This window comes from Bos mutus, chromosome 7 (genome assembly GCF_027580195.1).
Source record: "Bos mutus isolate GX-2022 chromosome 7, NWIPB_WYAK_1.1, whole genome shotgun sequence".
In the NCBI taxonomy this organism is placed as follows: domain Eukaryota; kingdom Metazoa; phylum Chordata; class Mammalia; order Artiodactyla; family Bovidae; genus Bos; species Bos mutus.
Window position 1 is genome coordinate 61,035,805 of NC_091623.1, and position 20,908 is coordinate 61,056,712.

Here is a 20,908-nt window from a genome sequence, read left to right on the forward strand (position 1 = left end):
CAAAAAACATAAACTAATAAAAAACAAAACAAGCAAACAAAGTAACAAGTACTGGCAAGGTTGTGGAGAAATGGGGAGCTCCACCAAGATGACAGAGCAGAGACCCTGAGCTCATCTCCTCTCAGGAGCACACCCAAATGGCAACTCTCTGCAGAACAGCCATCGACGGAAAAGACTGGAGCCTGCCAGCAAAGATCTCCTGCAACTAAAGACGCCGAGAAGGAGACACAGCGAGACAAGGAGAGGCAGCTTCATGACACAGTCAAATCCCGTGCCCCCAGGCGCGCGGCCCACAAGCTGGAGAATAACTGCTTTGCAGAGGTTCGCCCACCAGAGCGAGAGGGCTGAGCACATCAGGCCCCCTGGCCCAGGGGTCCAACACTTTTTTAAGAGGAGTCCCCAGAGCTTCTGTCTTTGGACGCTGGTGGAGCTTAACTGCAGGAGCCCTCACAGGACGGGGGAGATGGAGGCTTCATCCTCAAAGGGCTCACAGAGAACCCTAGATGCACTGGGACCCAGGGCAGAAGCTGTAATTCGATAGAAGCCTGGGCCAGACCTGCCTGCTGGACTCCGAGGGTCTCCTGGGGAGGTGGGGGTGGCAGCTGTGGGGTCACCCTGGGGGCATAGACACCAGTGAGGGGCATACTGGGGAACATCCAGCCACGTGAACACTGATGTTAGTGAAGCTACCTTGGCTCTTTGCCCCAAGACCTGGCCCTGCCCAATGGCCTGCAGGTGCTAGGTAGTGGGACACCCAAAGCCAGGCAGCTACCCAATCGGGGTGGGGGGGTGGCACACAGCCCACCTATCGGCAGATAGGCTGCCTCAAGACCTCCCCGCCCCCAACCCCGTAGCCACCTGTAGACACAGCCCTGCCAACCAGAGGACCAAGACCACAGAAAACCTGCTAGACCAGCCTCACCCACTAGGGGGATGACACCGTGAGCGCCAAGTTGCTCCAGTCGGGTCCAACCCCATGGACTGTAGCCCACAAGGCTCCTCTGTCCATGCCGTGTCCCAGGCAAGAATACTGGAGTGGGTTGCCATGCCCTCTTCCAAGGGATTTTCCTGACCCAGGGATCAAACCCACGTCTCCTGTGGCTTCTGCACTGCAGGCAGATTCTTTACCACTGAGCCACTGGGAAAGCCCTTAGGTGGCAGACATCAGATGCAAGAAGACCATGACCCACAAGGCATGCCAGACCCTGCCCTGGGACCAGGCCCAAGCCCTGCCCACGAGCAAGCCAGTGCAACCTCTGGGACACTCTGGAACCCATACATGACTGTATGGAACCAGCCCCCTTGCCCCACCCCCAACAATGATCTGACACCAGCTCTGGGATCCCCGGGTCCTGCAGCCAGACTCCAGGAACCAGCTCTGCCTGCCAGTAGTCTGGCACCAACCCCAGGACCTGGCTTCACCTGCCAGTGGGTGGGCAACAACCCCACTTCAGTCTTCAGGATCTGGACTCCACCCGCCAGTCAGCACTAGCCCCGGGCCCCCTAGGATCCCACAACTAGAGAGCTCGTGACCAGGACCCACTAAACAGCAGCCCACAGCACCCACACAGGGCAGTGTGGCCAGCCAAGCCCGCCAGACCACCCACATAGTCACCCGCTTTTACAACAAACGTTAAAGGAACTTCTCAAGGATGTGGAAACCTTGAAACCCTTGCGCACAGCTGGTGGGGATGGAAAACGGTGCAGCCGCCGTGGAGAACAGGATGGCGGCTCCTCAAAGGAGAAAACATAGAACCAGCATATGAGCCTGCAATCCTACCTCTGGGTTTATACCCAAAGGACCTGAAAGTAGCGACTCACATACTCTCACAGCCACATTTGTAGCAGCATTATTCACAACAGCCAAAAGGCAGGAGAACCCCAAGTGTCCATCGATGGATAAATGAACAGACATGTCCAACAACACACTGGAATATTATTTAACCAAAAAAGGAAAGAACTGACACCTGCTGCAGCCTGGATAAACCTTGAGGACGCGATGCTCAGTGAGAGAAGCCAGACACAGAAGAACAAACACTGATCCCACTCACAGGGGGTCCTAGAGGAGTCAGAGCCACAGAAACAGGAGGTAGATGGCGGGGCCAGGGGCTGGGGGGGATGGGGAGTCAGTATGGATATTTTGTGGTTGTTGTTGATTGGTTCTTATTTTTTGGCCACCTGGCCTGCTGGATCCTAGTTCCCAACCAGAGATTGAACCTGAGTGTCCCCAGTGTTGGAAGCGTGGAGTCTTAACCACTGGACCACCAGGGAAGTCCCTGGGTTAGTGTTTAAAGGGACAGCATTTCAATTTGGGAAGATGAGAAAGTTTTGGAAATGGATGGTGGGGATGATTACATGGCAGACAATGTGAATGTACTTAATGCCACTGAGCTATGCACTTGAAATGGTAAATTTGTGTTATGTATATTTTGCCACAATTAAAATACATTCAGATTTAACAAAAAGAAAAGAGAAGGAAAGAAAACAGCGAGTTCCAAGACACTCCCAGGGTAGTGGAGTCCCCAGAGTGGAAGGAAGATGGGATACAGGTGGGCTCTGAGCCTGCAGGGACGTGGACTCACTCGTTGAAGCAGTGGGCAGCGGACACCAGCCACCTGGCGCTGATGATGGCGGCCCCACAGAAGTGCTCGTTGTTTTCACGGAGGCTGACTTGCCAAGGGAACTCCCCTGGGGACGCTTCCACACCACCCACAATCCTGCCAGCTGTCTTCCAGCCAGGCTGCAAGCCACAGTCTGCAAGACAGAGATCACCAACCAGGACCCCCAGAAGGCAGGATTGCAGTTGCACAGGGGCCATCCTGGCACATCTGTCTCCAGTCTCTCATCCCCACGGTCCCCACATCCAAATGTCAAAGATCTGAACCAGCAAAGCACCAGATTCTGGGAGACCACATGGAACAGAGTCTCCCTCACGGCCTCAGAAGGAACTGGCCCTGCCAACTCCTTCCTCTCAGCCTTCTAGCCTCCAGAGCAGGGAGAGAGTAAACTTCTGCTGTCTCTTCCACTGAGCCTGAGGTCCTCTGTTTTGGCAGATCCAAGACAATCATACACTAAACTCAGCTATATGAGTGCTATGTACCTATGTGACCAACCCCCAACACAAAACTCTGGACACCAAAACTTGGGTGAGCTCCTCCGGGTTGGAAACACTGTGTGTGTGATGCCACATATGCTTCTGGGAAAATTGGTTAAGCACTGTCCACCTGACTCCACTGGCAGAGGCTAAACGGAAGCTTGCTTGAGCTTTGTCTCTCCTGGACTCTGCACTTTTCTTTGCTGACTTTCAGCTGTATCCTTTCACTGTAAGAAGGTATAACCACACATACTGCAGCTTTACCAAGTTCTATGCATACCTCCAGTGAATCACTGAGTCTGAGGGGGTTGCAGGGACTCCTGACCACACCTGCCAATTTCAACCAGCCTCTATATTATCTTGCACATCCAGGCACCAGACACTATGAATGTGTTCTTCACCATGTATTTTGAAAGTTTCCAAGTCTTTATATGTCCATCTTTTCATAGGATGCCATATCTGTTTATTTAGTCTCCTTTTATGTCCTTCAGCAACATTTCCTAATTCTATTTAATTGCTATTATAGACACGAAATGTTTATTTTGTGTTCCTATTGATTAGGTGGCACAGTGGGAAAGAATCTTCCTGCCAAAGCAGGAGATATGAGAGACACAGGTTCAATCCCTGGGTCAGGAAGATCCCCTGGAGGAGGAAACAGCAACCTACTCCAGTATTCTTGCCTGGGAAATCCCATGGGCAGAGGAGCCTGGCAGGCTACAGTCTGTGGGGTCACAAAAAATCAAACACAACTGAGCGACTGAGCACACGTTGATCAACAGTGAGATTTTTTCCATTATATCTTCTAACCTGTTCTTACTTGTATAAAGAAAAGCAATAACTTTTTTATGTGCTAGGATTTATCTCCTCCTCATTGTTGAACTGTCTTATTTTTCCAATCTCCTTTTAGTCAATATATTGATTCATTTAGATAATCATACCCAAATTTTGATAGTTTTCCCTCTTCCTTTCCCATACTTATACCACTGTTCCTGCCTTATCGCATGGGCTAGCATTGTTAGAAAAATGTTGACTACTCTTACGACATTTCAACTGTAATTTTCCCTTGCTCAGATCCTTTTGGTGACTCCCCACTATGTACAGGACAGATCTCCAGTTCCTGGTATTCGAGGCTTCCCACAGTTTGACCAGGACCTCTTATCAGCCTGATATCTTCCCTTCTCACCCATACACCTCGAGCTCTCCCTCCTCTGCTTTCTGCTCACGTTTCTTGTCATATCACAGGTGCTCCCTCCCTTTCTCTGCCCAGCTCCAGTGAATGCCAGACCCACATGACAGCATGTGATGGGCACAGTGGGCCAGAGCGCAGAGCCAGCAGCTGACCCTGGAAAGGCAATGTGGCCTGTGGGCCAGTTCAGACAGGCAGACTGACCGCAGTGGGCCTCGTCGGAGCCGTCGGAGCAGTCCGCGGTGTCATCACACTCTGGGTTCACCTTGGTCACACACTGGCTGTTCCCGCAGGAAAAGACATTCCCTGGACAGTGGCCTGAGGGCAGACAAGAACCAGGTACTTGACCTCACGCCATCTCTCCTGTCTGCACAGAGATTTCTCTCTCCAGGCAGAAACTCCAGAGCAGGAAAAACATCACTTCTCTGCTTTCTTTTCACTGAGTTTTTCTGAAACAATCTTCTCAGAGTGAGTACAGACAGGTAACACACCAGAATACCAGTCAGCACCCGGGCCGGCTGTGTAACCCAAGCATACATGCCCCCTGTGTGCACTTGTACATTTCTACCATCCATTTTTTAAAAAAAGAAATAGGTGAAATTGATTTTTTAAATTGTAGTAGAGTACATATAACATAAAATTTGTCACTGAAGTGTAGGTTCACATTTAGGGTCAGTCATTCTCTGCAGGGGAGGGGGCCGTCCTGGGCACTGTGGGGTGGAGAGCTTCGCCAGCCCACCACCTCTGGATGCCAGGAGCTCCCCAGCCGTCATGACTACAAACGCTTCCCAGACATCATCAAGTGTCCCCTGGGGGCAGGACCACCCCTAGTTCGGAACCATTGATGTAAAGCTGAATAAATGTAAAAGAATACACCTGCCAATGCAGGAGATGCAAGAGACATGGGTTCAATCCCTGGGACAGGAAAATCCCCTGGAGAAGGAAATGGCAACCCACTCGGGTATTCTTGCCTGGGAAATCCCATGGAAAAAGGAGGCTGATGGGCTACAGTCCGTGAGGTCACAAAGGGGTGGACACTGTTATAACACATGTTGTGAGCCAGCTGGGAGGGCAGTCATCAGAATATTTAAAGCAGTGAAATTCTAGGTGGTCCATACTCTTCCCGCCCCCCCAAAACTTTTTGCTGTCTTTTCTTTTAACAAAAACATTACATCACTTAAAAAATATAATGCCTTCTTCTAATTATGCTTAGCTCTGAACAATTAAAAGTGCCTCATTTTTTTAAATCCTTTGCTCACACAGGACCATGACTCCATCTTCCCCATAAAAGGCTAGTGCACAGAACTAGCATTTACTGTGTTTGAGGGATTTCCTTTGTGTGCCTTAAAGAAGCTTCAGGAAACCTCTCTTGGTGTTTGCAAACAGAGAAAATTGGGCAGAGGGCAAGGGGCTGAAAAAACATACTTGATTTTTTAAAATTGAAGTACAGTTGATTTATAAGCAGGACAAAGGCTAACAGAGTTTTGCCAAGAGAATGCACTGATCATAGTGAACACCTCTTCCAACAACACAAGAGATGATTCCACACATGGACATCACCAGATGGTCAATACTGAAATCAGATTGATTATATTTTTTGCAGCCAAAGATGGAGAAGCTCTATACAGTCAGCAAAAACAAACAAAAAAAAACAAAACAAAAAAAAACAGAGACCAGGAGCTGACTGTGGCTGAGATCATGAACTCCTTATTGCAAAATTCAGACTTAAATTGAAGAAAGTAGGGAAAACCACTGGGTCATTCAGGTATGACCTAAATCAAATCCCTTATGATTATACAGTGGAAGTGACAAATAGATTCAAGGGATTAGATCTGATAGAGTGCCTGAAGAACTATGGATGGAGGTTCGTAACATTGTACAGGAGGTGATGATCAAAACCATCTCCAAGAAAAAGAAATCCAAAAAGGCAAAATGGTTGTCTGAGGAGGACTTACAAATAGATGAGAAGACAAGCGAAAAGCAAAGGACAAAGGGAAAGATATACCCATTTAAATGCAGAGTTCCAGAGAATAGTAAGGGGCGATAAGAAAGCTTTTGTGAGTGAACAATGCAAAGAAACAGAGGAAAACAATAGAATGGAAAAGACTAGAGATCTCTTCAGAAAAATTAGAGATACCAAAGGAACATTTCATGCAAAGATGGGCACAATAAAGGATAGAAACAGTATGGACCTAACAGAAGCAGAAGATATTAAGAAGAGGTGGCAAGAACACAGAAAAACTATACACAAAAGATCTCAATGACCTGGATAACCACAATTGTGTGGTCACTTACCTAGAGCATCCCAGAGTGTGAAGTCAAGTGGGCCTAAGGAAGCATCACTACGATCGAAGCTAGTGGAGGTGATGGAATTCCAGCTGAGCTATTTCAAATCCTAAAAGATGCTGCTGTTAAAGTGCTGTACTCAATATGCCAGCAAATTTGGAAAACTCAGCAGTGGCTGAAAGACTGGAAAAGGGCAGTTTTTATCCCAATCTCAAAGAATGTTCAAACTACGGCACAATTGCACTCATTTCACATGCTAGCAAAGTAATATTCAAAATCCTCCTAGCTAGGCTTCAACAGTATGTGAACTGTGAACTTCCAGATGTTCAAACTGGATTTAGAAAAGGCAGAGAACCCAGAGATCAAATTGCCAACATCCACTGGGTCATAGAAAAAACTAGAGAATTCCAGAAAAATATCTACTTCTGCTTCATTGACTATGCTAAAGCCTGTGGCTGTGTAGATCACAAAAAAATTGTGGAAATTTCTTAAACAGATGGGAATACCAGAACACTTTACCTGCCTCCTGAGAAACCTGTATGCAGGTCAAGAAGCAACAGGTAGAACTGGACATGGAACAACAGACTGGTTCAAAATTGGGCAAGGAGTATGTCAAGGCTGTATATTGTCACTCTGCTTATTTAATTTACATGTAGAGTACATCTTGTAAAATGTCAGGCTAGATGAATCACAAGCTGGAATCAAGACTGTTGGGAGAAATATCAATAACCTCAGATATGCAGATGACACCACCCTAATGGCAGAAAGTGAAGAGGAATTAAACAGCTTCTTGATAAAGGTGAAAGAGGAGAGTGAAAAAGCTGGCTTATAACTCAACATTCAAAAAACAAAGATCATGGCATCCAGTTCCATCACTTCATGGCAAAGAGATGGGGAAACAATAGAAGCAGTGACAGATTCTATTTTCTTGGGCTCCAAAATCACTGTAGATGGTGACTGCAGCCATGAAATTAAAAGACGGTTGTTCCTTGGAAGAAAAGCGATGACCAACCTAGACAACGTATTAAAAAGCAGAGACATTGCTTTGCCTACAAAGGTCCATATAGTCAAAGCTATGGATTTTCCAGTAGTCATGAATAGATGTGAGAACTGGAAAATAAAAAAGGCTGAGCGCTGAAGAACTGATGCCTTCAAACTGTGGTGCTGGAGGACTTTTGAGAATCACTTGGACATTTAGAAGATCCAACCCATCAATCCTAAAGGAAATCAACCCTGAATACTCATTGAAAGGACTGATGCTGAAGCTGAAGCTCCAATACTTTGGCCAACTGATGCAGAGAGTCGACTCACTGGAAAAGATCATAATGTTGGGAAAGATTGAAGGCTGGAGGAGAAGGGGATGACAGAGGATGAGATGGTTGGATGGCTCAATGGACATGAATTTGAGCAAACTCCTGGAGATAGTGGACAGGGAAGCCTGGCGTGCTGCTGTCCATGGGGGCACAAAGAGTCAGACACAACTGAGCGACTGAACAACAGCAATAGTTGATTTACAACGTGTTCAATTCTGCTGTGTAGCAAAGTGATTCAGTTACACGTGTATATGTTCTTTTCCATATTCTTTTCCATTAGGTTTTGTCTCAGGACATTGAATATATTAATAGTTCCCTGTGCTATACAGGACTTCACTGTTTATCCATCCTATATACAACAGTTTGCATCTGCTAATCCCAAACCCATAATCCTTCCCTCCCTGACCCTCCTCCACCTTGGCAAGCCCAGATCTGTTCTCAATATTGTGAGTCTGTTCTGTAGATAAGTTTGTTGTAACATCTTTTAAATTCCACATATAAGTGATATCATATGGTATTTGTCTTTCTCTGCCTGACTTACTTCTAGTATGAGAATCTCTAGGTCCATCCAGGTTGCTGCAAATGGCATTATTTCATTCTTTTTTATGGCTGAGTAGTATTCCATTGTGTATATGTGTACATGTGTGGTGTAAACACCACATTTTCTTTATCATTTCATCAAAACATACCTGATTTTAAGTCTCTTTCTGTCAGCGGCCCCTTCTGGCTTCCTGCAGCAAAATGAAAAGATAAAAGAGTATTTAGCAAGTGGCGAATTTCTTTGACAACATCATATTGCAAAGCAGGGAACTGCACTGTCCACCTGGGAGCCACTTAAATTCTAACTTAACTCAACTGAGATAAAGTCAGATCAAATATTCCGTTCCTCATAATAAAGAGCACAACAGCCGCATGGGGAAGGTGGCTGCCAGAGTGGATGGTGTGGACCTGAAACAATTTCATCTGTGCAGAAATCTCTCTCAGCTCTGGCGAGGTTACTAAGACACCAAGTGCATCAGGGGTGGTAGAAGGGGACTAAATGTCCTCCCATGCCAGGCCAAGGCAACAATCTTTCAATCTGCACACTCTGAAATCACATCTGGCTCTCAAATCCCAACACACAGTAATCTTAGAATTTAGAGCATAACAGCTACGCTTAGTTCTATACCAGGGGACCAGGGGCCAAATCTGGCCCACCACTTGTTTTTATAAAGTTTTATTGATACACAGATAAGTGTCCATTTGTTTATATATTGTCTTTGCTGCTTTTGTGCTATGATAGCCAGGTTGAGTCATCTTGACAGAGACCCAATGGGCAGCAAAGATGAAAATAATTACAAGTTGCCACCCTGTGGTGTCTACCATTGAAGGTAAAGCAATGTATATATGTTTCCTCATCACGGAAAGGGTCGATTATGGAAAGTGTCAAGTTTAATGAAACTTCCACCTGGCTCCCCTCTCCCAGCACATCCCTCCCAAAGTCTCCTTGTCTCTGGGGTCACTCCCCTGTGAGCTGGGCAGACACGATGGTGCCACAGGGGGCTGGGGGCTGCCACAAGCCTGGGGTCACTCACCTGTGAGCTGGGCAGACACAATGGTGCCATAGGGGGCTAGGGGGATGCCGAGGCCCTGCAGCCTCGCATGAAGTCCCCGCTGCAATAGCTGCTCCTCCAGGCCTGGGCTTGGCGTCCACAGGGCCAGCAGCAGAAAGTGCAGCCGGAAACGCACCAGGACGCTGGCGTTGCCCTCCCTGGTGGGGAGGACATTGGCCTTGAGAGGGAGGGCACTTCTCAGCTGGAATTCTCTGCAAATCCAGGGGTCCCCCAAGATCCTTTACCCCCAGGAGGCCCTCACTCACCAGTAACTCAGCACCGTGCAGCCCACGCAGCTGGACTCCAACTCTGTCTCTTGAAAGCTGCTGACAAACTGCAACAGAAACAGCAGCCACAAATGTGAGACCCCATGGATACCCCTGGCTGGGAAAGCGGGGGAGGAGGAGAAAAGCACCTCCTCTTCAACTTCGTGCGTGCAGTCAGTTCACACTGCTGAGTGAGCAATGGGGTGGGCAGTCCCAGGGCACGCCTGTGAAAACACAGCTCCACCAACACATGATGGAGAAACATGTGGTCCCTCCACACCCGGAAGCATCCCTCAGCTATGAAAAGGAGAGAAGCCCTGACACTCACAACCACGTGGATGGACCCTGAGAACACGGTGCTCAGTGAGAGAAGCACACAGAGGGACACACAGGGTGTGACTCCACTGACGGGAAACGTGCAGAGCAGGCCGATCCGCAGACACAGAGTGGGTTCCTGGTGGTCAGGGGCTGGGGAGGGGATGGGAGTGACTGCTGATGGGGAGACAGGGTTTCCTTTTGGGGTGATGAAAGCTCCTGGAATTAGAGGTAATAGTTGCACAACTCTGTGACTGTACTAAATGTCACTTTAAAAATGGATGAATTTGGGGGTACTCTTTCTGCCCCCTTCTGATGCCTATGTCAGAAGCTTTCTCTCTCTCCTTTATACTTTAATAAAACTTTATTACACACACACACACACACAAAAAATGGATGAATTTGGACTTCCCTGGAGGTCCAGTGTTTAAGACTCTGCGCTTCCACTGCAGTGGGCATGAGTCCCATCCCTGGGAAGGGGAACCTGCCTGCAATGCGGAAGCCCTGGGTTTGATCCCTGGGTGGGGAAGATCCCCTGAAGGAGGAAATGGAAACCCACTCTAGGATTCTTGCCTGGAGAATCCCATGGACAGAGGAGCCTGGTGGGCTACAGTCCATGGGGTCACAAAGAGTCAGACACGGCTGAGTGACTAACACTTTCACTTTCAGGGGAACTAAGATCCCACATGCCACATGGCATGGGCAAAAAAAAAACAAACAAGTGAGGTATAAGTTGGACTTCTCTGGTGGTCTAGTGGTTAAGTCTCTGTGCTTCTACTGCAGGGGGCATGGGTTCAATTCCCAGTCAGGGAAGTTCAATATGCCACACAATGCAGCCAAAACAAAAGAGGTATAAGTCACCTACCATAAAAACTCACCTTTTAAAAGTATACAGTTAGACGGGGTTTTAGTACATTCACAGATTTGTACAGCTCACCACGATTTTAAAACATTCTCATCACTCCAAAAGAAGCCCATCCCCATTACCAGTTACCCCCCCATCCCCTCCCACAGCCCCTGACCACCAGGAACCCACTCTCTGTGTCTGTGGATCGGCCTGCTCTGCATGTTTCCCGTCAATGGAGTCACACCCTTCGTGTCCTTCTGTGTCTGCTTCTCTCACTGAGCGTCGTGTTCTCTCCACGTCATAGTGAGTGTCAGGGCTGGGTGATGCTCCCGGGTGTGAAGGGTTCACAGCTGTTTATCCATTATCTGCTGATGGACAGTCCAGTTGCTTTCCCTTCGGGGTTATCATGACTCATGGTGCTGTGAGCATCATGTGCAGGTTTCTGTGTGGGCACACGTTTTTGTTTCTCTGGGGCAGACACCCAGGAACGGAATGGCTGGGTCAGGTGGTATTGCTGTTCGTCATTCAGTTCAGTTCAGTCGCTCAGTCATGTCCGACTCCTTGCAACCCCATGAATTGCAGCACGCCAGGCCTCCCTGTCCATCACCAACTCCCGGAGTTCACTCAAACTCACGTCCATCGAGTCGGTGATGCCATCCAGCCATCTCATCCTCTGCCATCCCCTTCTCCTCCTGCCCCCAATCCCTCCCAGCATCAGGGTCTTTTCCAATGAGTCAGCTCTTTGCATGAGGTGGCCAAAGTATTGGAGTTTCAGCCTCAGCATCAGTCCTTCCAATGAACATCCAGGACTGGTCTCCTTTAGGATGGACTGGTTGGATCTTCTTGCAGTCCAAGGGGCTCACAAGAGTCTTCTCCAACACCACAGTTCAAAAGCATCAATTCTTTGGCACTCAGCTTTCTTCACAGTCCAGCTCTCACATCCATACATGATGCTTAGTCGTGTCCAATTCTTTGTGACCCCATGGACTACGGCACGCCAGGCTTCCCTGTCCATCACCAACTCCCAGAGTTTCCTCAGACTCAAGTCCATTCAATTGGTGATGCCATCCAACCATCTCATCCTCTGCTGCCCCTCTCTCCTCCCGCCCTTAATCTTTCCCAGCATCAGGGTCAAATTGCCACACTGCTTTCCACAGAGGCTGCCCCTTTTCAGATTCCCACCAGCCACATAGGAAAGTTCTGATTTCTCTACTGAAATGCAGTTTACAACCTTCCAGTAAGACCTATGGGTCTTATAGTCGGAGGTTCCCACCTGATGCTGCCATCTCCTGCTTTCTAGAAAGCACCAGCTGCGCCCTGTTCATCCCATGGACCCTCTCCCTTCCTCAGTCTCCCCTCTGCCCTGCTGCCTCAGTCAGAGCCCTTGGCCACCCACTTGCCGCCCCCACCCCTGGCTCCCAGGACCCTCACCAGCATTTCCAGAGCGGGCGTCAGCGTGCGGTAGTACTCTGAGGTCTCCTGCTGCAAGCTGGGGGCAAACCGGATCCCATGCAGCTCAGCCATGTGCTCTACGTCGACGCCCTGTGTAGAGAGGGAGGCTGCGGACGAGACCAGGGCCCCATGAGAGCGCCCACTGCAGGGGCAGGGCTCAGTCAGCGAAGCAGGCCTCCAAGGCCCCCCACCACCCCAGGGCTGCTCATCCCAACTAATGGGGGTGGGCTGACGCCCTGGGGGTTGAGTGACTATTAACAGTGCTCTTTTTTTTTCTTTTTAAAGAGGACTATTTTTTTAAGTCTTTATTGAATTTGCTCCAACATTGCTTCTGCTTTATGTTTTTGGTTTCTGACCACCAGGCATGTGGGATCATAGCTCCCCTACCAGGGATCAAACCTGTATCCCCTGCAAGTCCTAACCACTGGACCGTCAGGGAAGTCACTGCATGCCCCCTCATCCGCTCTCACCCATCACTCACCTGAAGGCCCCCAGGTCCAGCACAAAAGCCCCAGGCGTCCCCAGGTTCCCTTAAGGGGAAGGCTGGCTCTCCCTGGGAAGGCTGGCTCTCCCTAGAAACGCCTGGCCCGGGGCCCCAGGTCAACTTCAGCCAAAAATGGCTGAAATGGCCTCAAAAGACCTTACCTCAACTTTGGGGCAATTCCCACCTCCTCCCTGGCGGCTCAGATGATAAAGAATCCACCTGCAAAGCAGGAGACCAGGGTTCGATCCCTGGGTTGGGAGGATCCCCTGGCGAAAGGAGTGGCTACCCACTCTAGTATTCTTGTCTGGAGAATCCCACGGACAGAGGAGCCTGGTGGGGTACAGTCCATAGGGTCGTAAAGAATCGTACACAATTGAATGACTAACACTTTCACTTTCCCTGGAAGAGGGCATCTAATATGACAGGGGCATGGCCACAGTCAGGGATACCAGGACCCTCAGACCCCCACCCATGCCGCCACCCTCTGAACAACACAGCTTCCGACTGTTGGAAACACTGTGGGAACCACATACAGCAAAGAACATTAATGTCTTAAAGAATATAACCCTACAGAGCACACGAAGACACCTGTTTCTGTCAAAAAATATGCAAGACTGGCAAAGGGGCCCCCAGTCAAAAATGATCATACTTGCTAAATTTTAAAAACAGGGGGACTTCCCTGGCGGTCCAATAGTTAAAACTGAGAGGGTAACAGGCAGGAAGGCTAGAGGTCCCCAGGCGGAGGAAATAGACTGTAAGTGTCAGAACAAACTACGAGTGTCAGAGGTTTTTCTTCCTTCTCTATGCAAAATTAAAAGGAGGTTTCTTTTAAAATTCTGTGTTGCCATGAAGACAACTGGTTCCACCTGAACTTGACTTTTTCAAACCTTGAGCTACCCAATGCAGTTTTTCTTATGGAAATGTTTTTCTTAAGCTATGTTAATGAACTGTGTATTTATCTTAGAATCTGCTTTTCTTCAAGTTGGTTTGGCCTAAGACTCAGAACATAAGGGCTCAACAAACCAGAATGTTTTACTCATGGAAATATTCTCTTAAGCTAAGTTAATGAAACTATGTACTTACTTGGAAATCTGCCTTTCTTCAAGATTCATGTCAACTGTTTTATGGCCTAGGATAACTCACCTTGTGACAATGCTATCTCAAAATGCATGTTGTGATGGAGGGACCTGGTGCAACTCTCTCAGTTTTGAGGCATTTCCTTTCTCTAATTAGCAGCCTGCTAATAGGTATATAGCTCCTTACTATAAACTAGCAAGGGGACACTCTTTCCACCCCATTCTGATGTCTAGGTCAAAAGGGTTCTCTCTTTTATACTTTAATAAAACTTTATTATACAAAAAACTCTGAGCGATCAAGCCTCATCACTGGCCCCAGATGGAATTCTTCTCCTCCGGAGGCCAAGAATCCCAGCATCATTCATGGCTTGTAGCAGCAACCTTTCAAAACTCTGAGCTGCCAATTCAGGGGGCTTGGGTTCAATCCCTGTTCAGGGAAATAAGATCCCACATGCCATGTGCTTTGGCCCAGTGGTTAGGACTCAGCACTTGCACTACTGTGCCCCTGGGTTCAATTCCTGGTCGGGGAACTAAGACACCCCACAAGCCATCTGGCACGGCCAAAGAAAAAAAAATTTTTTTAATTTAAAAATAGAAGTAGCTGTCATCTACACTATGGAAGTCAGGTCCCAGCTCTATTTACTGGAATGAATATTCATCCAGATAGATATTTAGATATTTACTTATTGAATGGATAGAACAAACAGACTAAAACAATTCTAAAAATGGTTGTTTTCTCCTGCAAGGAGCTAAAAAGAAAGGTAACAAGAACCCTGCTATGTGGACACAAGTGCTTATGCTCTGGGCCCCCAATAAGCCCCACACTTTTCCTCTGAAATACCCATGGCTCCCATGCACTTGGAGAAACAGTCCAGCCAAGGGCCCATGTAAAACTGTATACCGCTGAGTAAAATTCTGAGCTGTCTGGGAAGGGGACAAATTTGAACTGTAATTTTAAAATTGTTTTTAAATTTTAAGTGCTTCTTAAAGCCTTCCTTGGCTTCAGAGGTTCTGCTGGAGATTTGATCTAACTGTTGTCCGAGAATGTATCTGTGCTTCTAGAATGGAGTTGTGAAACTGACACCTGCTGGGGGACAGGGTTGGGGGGGGGGGGTGCGGCGCATGCATCCATGCACACACAAAAACCAGTTTTCCTGCACTTCACCTCACAGCCATCAGAGGGCATCTATCAGCCATGCCAGACTTCCAGCTAGTCCAGATATTCACAAACATACATCTATACATTTAAAATATTAAAATATATACATCCCACATTGGGTTGCCAACTTATTATTTTGCCACATGACACCATTTCCCCCCAAAACTGCCAGTTACCATCACCATTTCATGAACGAAGGGTGACTTTCACACCTCCACACAGAACTAAGAAACTCAGATATCTCAGAAGGAGCTCAGGTCAGAGCAGAACTTCCCGTGATGGTGGAAGGTCCTAGATCTGAGCTTCCCCTGCAGGAACCACGAGCCACCCGTGAAATGTGGCTGGCAGGGATGGAGGAACTGGATTTTACCTGTCATTTAAATTAAGTCTAAATGGCACTGGGGCTCAGGGCTACCATGCGGAGGTGCAGGGCAGCCCTGGAACTCTGTATAGTTGGCAGGCATCTGCTGGAGCCTTCCACTGACATGAAAAGACCTCCGTGTGTTTCTGTAACTGCAGCCCACAGCATTCACAACGGGTCATCATTTTGTATGTGTGGGTGTGCGCTCAGTTGTGTCCGACTCGTTTCAACCCCATGGACTGTAGTCTACCAGGCTCCTCTGTCCATGGGATTGTCCAGGCAAGAATATTGGAGTGGGTTGCCATCTCTTTCAGGGGATCTTTCGGACCCAGGGATCGAATCCGTGTCTTTTATGCCTCCTGGATTGGCAGGTGGGTTCTTTACCACTAGCGCCACCTGGGAAGCCTTATTCTGTATGAAGTGAGAGGGACTTCAAATATGAAATGAGAGGGACTTCCCTGGGGGTCCAATGGTTAAGACTCAGTGCTTCCACAGCAGGAGCATGGATTCAGTTCCTGGTTGGGGAACTCAGATCCAGCATGCTGTGTGCCATGACAAAAAGTAATAATAATAAAGTGGGAGCCACTGTTGACTGTGGGAGGTGGGAAAGTTAATGACTGCTCACTCATTTCTTATATTTTTGGGGACTTTCCAAATTTCTCAAAATAAGTTCCATTTCCCTACTGGTCTCCATTTCACCCTGGCCATGAATCCCCATTAAGAACCCCACATGTGGGAGACCCAAAATTCACAGGTATTACCGCAGCGCCCAGGCTCCCAGCGCCCAGCCTGGCGCTAAGGGCAACATCCAGCGCCGGGCCCCCTGCCTCGCTCTTGGTGGCCTCCGGGGCCTGTACGCTCGACCCTTTGCTCTGGGACACCCCTGAGCGACTCCTGGGCATCTTTCTGCCAGTCTCCTGGTGTGTGGACCCAAGCAAGCCCAGGCCACTCACCCACAAGGACTCCCAGGGTGACGAGGACGATGCTGGTGGCCACAACAGTGGACAGGGCCGCCCGGCAGCACATGGCATCTGCAGCCAGGACGTCCTTGGTGGCTCCAGGCACCAGCTGTAAGTCACTGGCAGTGGGCTCCATGGCTCCCGGACACAGGGACGGAGACCTGGAGGCGAGCAGGAGAGAGGCAGAAAAGTGAGGTCAGAGCTAGGGCGGCACTTCTCTTCCCCTAAGCAAGGGTCTTGCTTGTGCAAACGTAGCTGCCATCAATAGCGCCTGAGGCGAGCCTGGACTCTGGTTAACAGATGTGAGCTGATTTAAGCCATTAAGCATGAGGTGATGTTGTGGTGTGGCATAACAGTGACTACAATGCTCCTTCATCCATTAAATGCTATCTGAAAGTCAACTAATGGCTTTGGTTTTTTTTTTTTTTTGGCTGCACCACACAGCTTGTGAGACCTTCGTTCCCCAGCCAGAGATTGAACCCACAGCCGTGGCAGCGAAAGTGCAGACAGAATCCTAACTACTGAACTGTCAGAGAATTCCCAATGGCTTCATTCTTTCAAGTTTTTTAAAATTTTATTTTTGGTTGTACTGGGTCTTCATTGCTGGGCTTTCTCCAGCTGCAGACAGCGGGGCTCCTCTTCACTGTGGTGCTCGGGCTTCTCGTTGCAGTGGCTTCTCCTGTTGCGGAGCCCAGGTTCTAGAGCACGCAGGCTTCAGTATTTGCGGCTCCCCGGCTCTAGAGCACAGGCTCAGTAGTTGAGGCACACTGGCTTAGCTGCTCTGTGGCATAGGAGATCTTCCCAGATCAGGGGTCAAACCAGTGTCCCCTGCATTGGCAGGTAGAGTCGTATGAACTGTGCCACCAGGGAAGTCCATTAAAAAAATTTTTTTTTTAAGTCTTTACTGAATCTGTTACAACACTGCTTCTGTTTTATGCTTTGGTTTTTTGGGGATCCCAGCTTCCCAACCAGGGATGGAACCTGCACCCCCTGCATTTGGAAGGCAAAGTCCCAACCACTGGACCGCCAGGGAAGTCCCGTTTTGTTTTTTTTTAATTGTATTAATTTTTATTGGAGTATAGTTGCTTTACAACAATGGCATTTTTATGAATATGCAAAATTTTAGCATTAGGCTGACTCCATCATAACAATTAATTATATATATATATTTTTAAATCTCTTATTAGGGAGGATGGTGTCTCTGTGGTAAAGATTCCACCTGCCAATGCAAGAGACAAGGGTTCGATCCCTGGGTTGGAAAGATCCCCTGGAGGACAGCATGGCAACCCACTTCAGTATTCTTGCCTGGGAAATCCCATGGACAGAGGAGCCTGCTGGGCCACAGTCCATGGGGTTGCAAAGAGTCAGATATGACTGAGCGACTAAAACAACAAAGGGTAAGAATAAGCTGTGAGATCTAACAGCTCTGGCCTCCAGCTTCCTTCTCTGTTAAATGGGCAGAAGACAATGCCTGCTGCCATCTGGCTAATTCCTGCCTCTCAGGATCCAGGATCTCAGACTCTCAGTTCACAGAGAGCAGAGCTGAGAGGTAGTGACAGGCTGAACTTCGGCACTTCTGCCTCTGAAGTGTCTCTGTGTCAGGCGCCAATAAATTCACTTCAGGCAGTTGGCTTCTGCTCCTTGCAACTACAAGAGCCTTGAATGTGTTCAGCCCTCCCCACTCACAGCATACCCCTGCCCCCGACATGGCTGGATAACTCCCTTCCATTCATGAGACCTGAGCAGACCTCTACTCTAAAGCCTCAGCCTGCAGAGAAGCCTTTGTCTAGGAGGAGATGAGTCACCTTTATGGCTCTGCAGCGGTGGATCTCATTACCTACCCCCACCCCTGCTCCGCATGGATGCTGCCTCCATTGCGTGGGCAGAGAATGACTCATATCTGGCCTCTGACACACTCTTCCCCATTTGAACACCACCCAGAAGGAAGTGGGGAGACAATCCCATTCTACTTCCCTTGACAGGGCTCCATGAAGGTGAGCACTTGGCCAGGTGCTTCTCTGGGGGGAATGGAGCTGCTTTGTAGGCCTGTATGGATGGACAGCGGGTCTGCGCATCAGATAAAATACAGTGTGTGCGTGCAAAGTTGCTTCACTTGTATCGACTCTTTGCAACCCCGTGCACTGTAGCCCACCAGGTTCCTCTGTCCATCGGATTCTCTAGGCAAGGATACTGGAGTGGATTGCCATGCCCTCTTCTAGTGGATCTTCCCGACGTAGGGATTGAACCCACATCTCTTATGTCTCCTGCATTGGCAGGCAGGTTCTTTACCGCTAGCGCCACCTGGAAAGCCCATAAATACAGTATACCCAGTCAAACTTAAATTTCAGATGAATAAGACCTATAGATTTCCCTGGTGGTCCAGTGGTTAAGACTCAAAGCTTCGAGTACAGGGGCACAGGTTTGATCCTTGGTCAGCGAACTAAGACCCCACATGCCACACAGCTCAGCCAAAACAAACAAGCAAACAAAACACACGACAAAAACGTCTTGCGATAGTTAACTTTGTGTGTCCACAGGGCTAGGCCATGATGCTGGCTTTTGACCAAACATGGTTCCTGACATTGCTGTGAAGACATAATTAACATTTCACTAGTTGATGTTGAGTAAAGCAGATGAACTTCTGTAGTTTGGATGGGCTGTATCCAATCAGTTGAAGGCCTTAAGAGAAAAGATCAAGGTTTCCCCCCAAAGAAGGAATACTGCCTCCAGGTAGCCTTTGTACTTGAGCTGCAACATCAACTTTTCCCAGGGTCTCCAGCCTGCCCTGCAGATTTTGCATTTGCCAGCTCCCATGATTGTGAGCTAACTCTGGTCTGTCTGTCTTCCTCTCCATTCTACTGCTTCTCTCTCTAGAGAACCTGACACATACAGTTCCTAACATGTCTTGTGCAAAATTTGGAACATACTTGTATTAAGAAAAAGCATTTAAAAATTTTTATTCAAGTCATTTATTTGGCTATGTTGGATCTCAGTTGCAGCATGCAGGATCTAGTTCCCTGACCAGGGATCGAACCCAGGCCCCCTGAATTGGGAGCACAGAGTCTTAGCCACTGGACTGCCAGGGAAGTCTCCCCAAAATGTATTTGTTGTTTGCCTGAAATTCAAATTTATCTGGGTGTGCTGTATGTTTACTGTTAAATCTGGAACCCCACACCGGGGCCCAGCCAGAATGTCCTATCCGATCAAGGTAACACGTCCTACTGGGAACAGCCACTCTGCACCTCACCACCACCATCCAGAGTTGGTAAGAAAGGGGAGTAGTGCAGAGGTGGGGAGCAAGGTCGTATAATGCTCACCCCTTTATTCTTACACTTGAGCTGAATTGCTGTCTGAGTAGCCAGAGAAGCTCTAAGAATCACTTGATGAAATGTTTTAAGGACAAAGAGACCAAGATTCACTTTTGTGATTAGGGCTGGAAACACGAGTGTAGTGTATGAGCTCATTGACAGCCCCCCCACAGACACATACACTACATTCATTCAGCCCCAGCTGGCCCTGTCACCCCCTACCCCTTGGGTTTTCTAAGGATTCCTGTGTTCTCCAAATTGTCTTGTCATCACCATCATTAGGGCACAGAGGGGCCCCACTGCTATTTAGCATTGAACATAGAAGCTCCATTCACTGTCTCCGTCAATCTGATATTTACGACCGGCCAGGCCTGGCTGCTCTGTGCTGGGTACCCGGCTCTTAATGAGACAGATGTGATTCTCAGCTCACAGAGCATAAATCTTAGTGACAGAGACCCAAGTAAGTTAAAATTGTGGCTACAATAATTGCTGCGTCCATGGGGCTTTGGGTCTCTGTCAAAAGGAAGCTTTGATCTAGACAGGGGTCAGGGGAAGCTTCCTGATGGAGGGATGAGTTACATGAGTTCTGACGGATAAACAGGAATCCAGGCAGTGCCTGGTGGAAGCAACAGATGTTCATACAGTAAGAACAAAATACGTAAAAGCCCTGTGGCAGGAGGGAGCAAGCCAGGGACCTCTTAGAGGAGGTGTGCTAGTCAGCTGCTGCCACGTAACGAGTTATCACACACATAGCTGCTTAAAACAATGCATGTTCCTTATCTCGTGGTTTCTGCAGGTCAGGAATCTGGCACGTTTTAGGGGTCCTCTGCTCAGGGTCTCACTCAGCTGCAAACAAAACTGGGGGAGTTCCCTGAAGGCCCAGTGATTAGGAACTTTCACTGCTGTGGCACGGGTTCAATTCCTGCTAGAGGAGCTAAGATCCAACAAGCTGTGCAGTGCAGAGAAAGAAGTGTGAGCTGGGTAGCATTCTCATCCAGAGGCTCAACCAGGGAGGATCCACTCCCGAGCTCCCTGCTGTGGCCAGAATCTGGTTCCTTGTGCTTGTAGGGCTGAGGCCCCCTCTTTCTGCTGGCTGTCAGCCAGGGGCTGCTGTCAGCAGCAGAGAGCTGTTGAGCTTCACACAAATTCAGAAAGCACTTCCAGCTCTCTCTTGACTCTCCCTCTAGATATCTTGCCAACACCTACAGTG

General features: G+C 48.5%; 1 protein-coding gene across 1 annotated transcript in view; it reads right to left on the reverse strand.

The window, feature by feature from the left end:
* Positions 1-16,526, reverse strand: part of TMPRSS9 (transmembrane serine protease 9) — a 30,270-nt gene extending 13,744 nt beyond the window's left edge. The window contains exons 1-7 of the mRNA XM_070373978.1: positions 16,385-16,526; positions 12,331-12,458; positions 9,738-9,805; positions 9,454-9,629; positions 8,569-8,610; positions 4,485-4,598; positions 2,583-2,754 (exon numbers count right to left, since the gene is read on the reverse strand). Coding sequence (XP_070230079.1) covers positions 2,583-2,754; positions 4,485-4,598; positions 8,569-8,610; positions 9,454-9,629; positions 9,738-9,805; positions 12,331-12,458; positions 16,385-16,526 — 842 coding nt within the window. The remainder of the gene's footprint in view (positions 1-2,582; positions 2,755-4,484; positions 4,599-8,568; positions 8,611-9,453; positions 9,630-9,737; positions 9,806-12,330; positions 12,459-16,384) is intronic.
* Between the last annotated feature and the right edge of the window lie 4,382 nt (positions 16,527-20,908).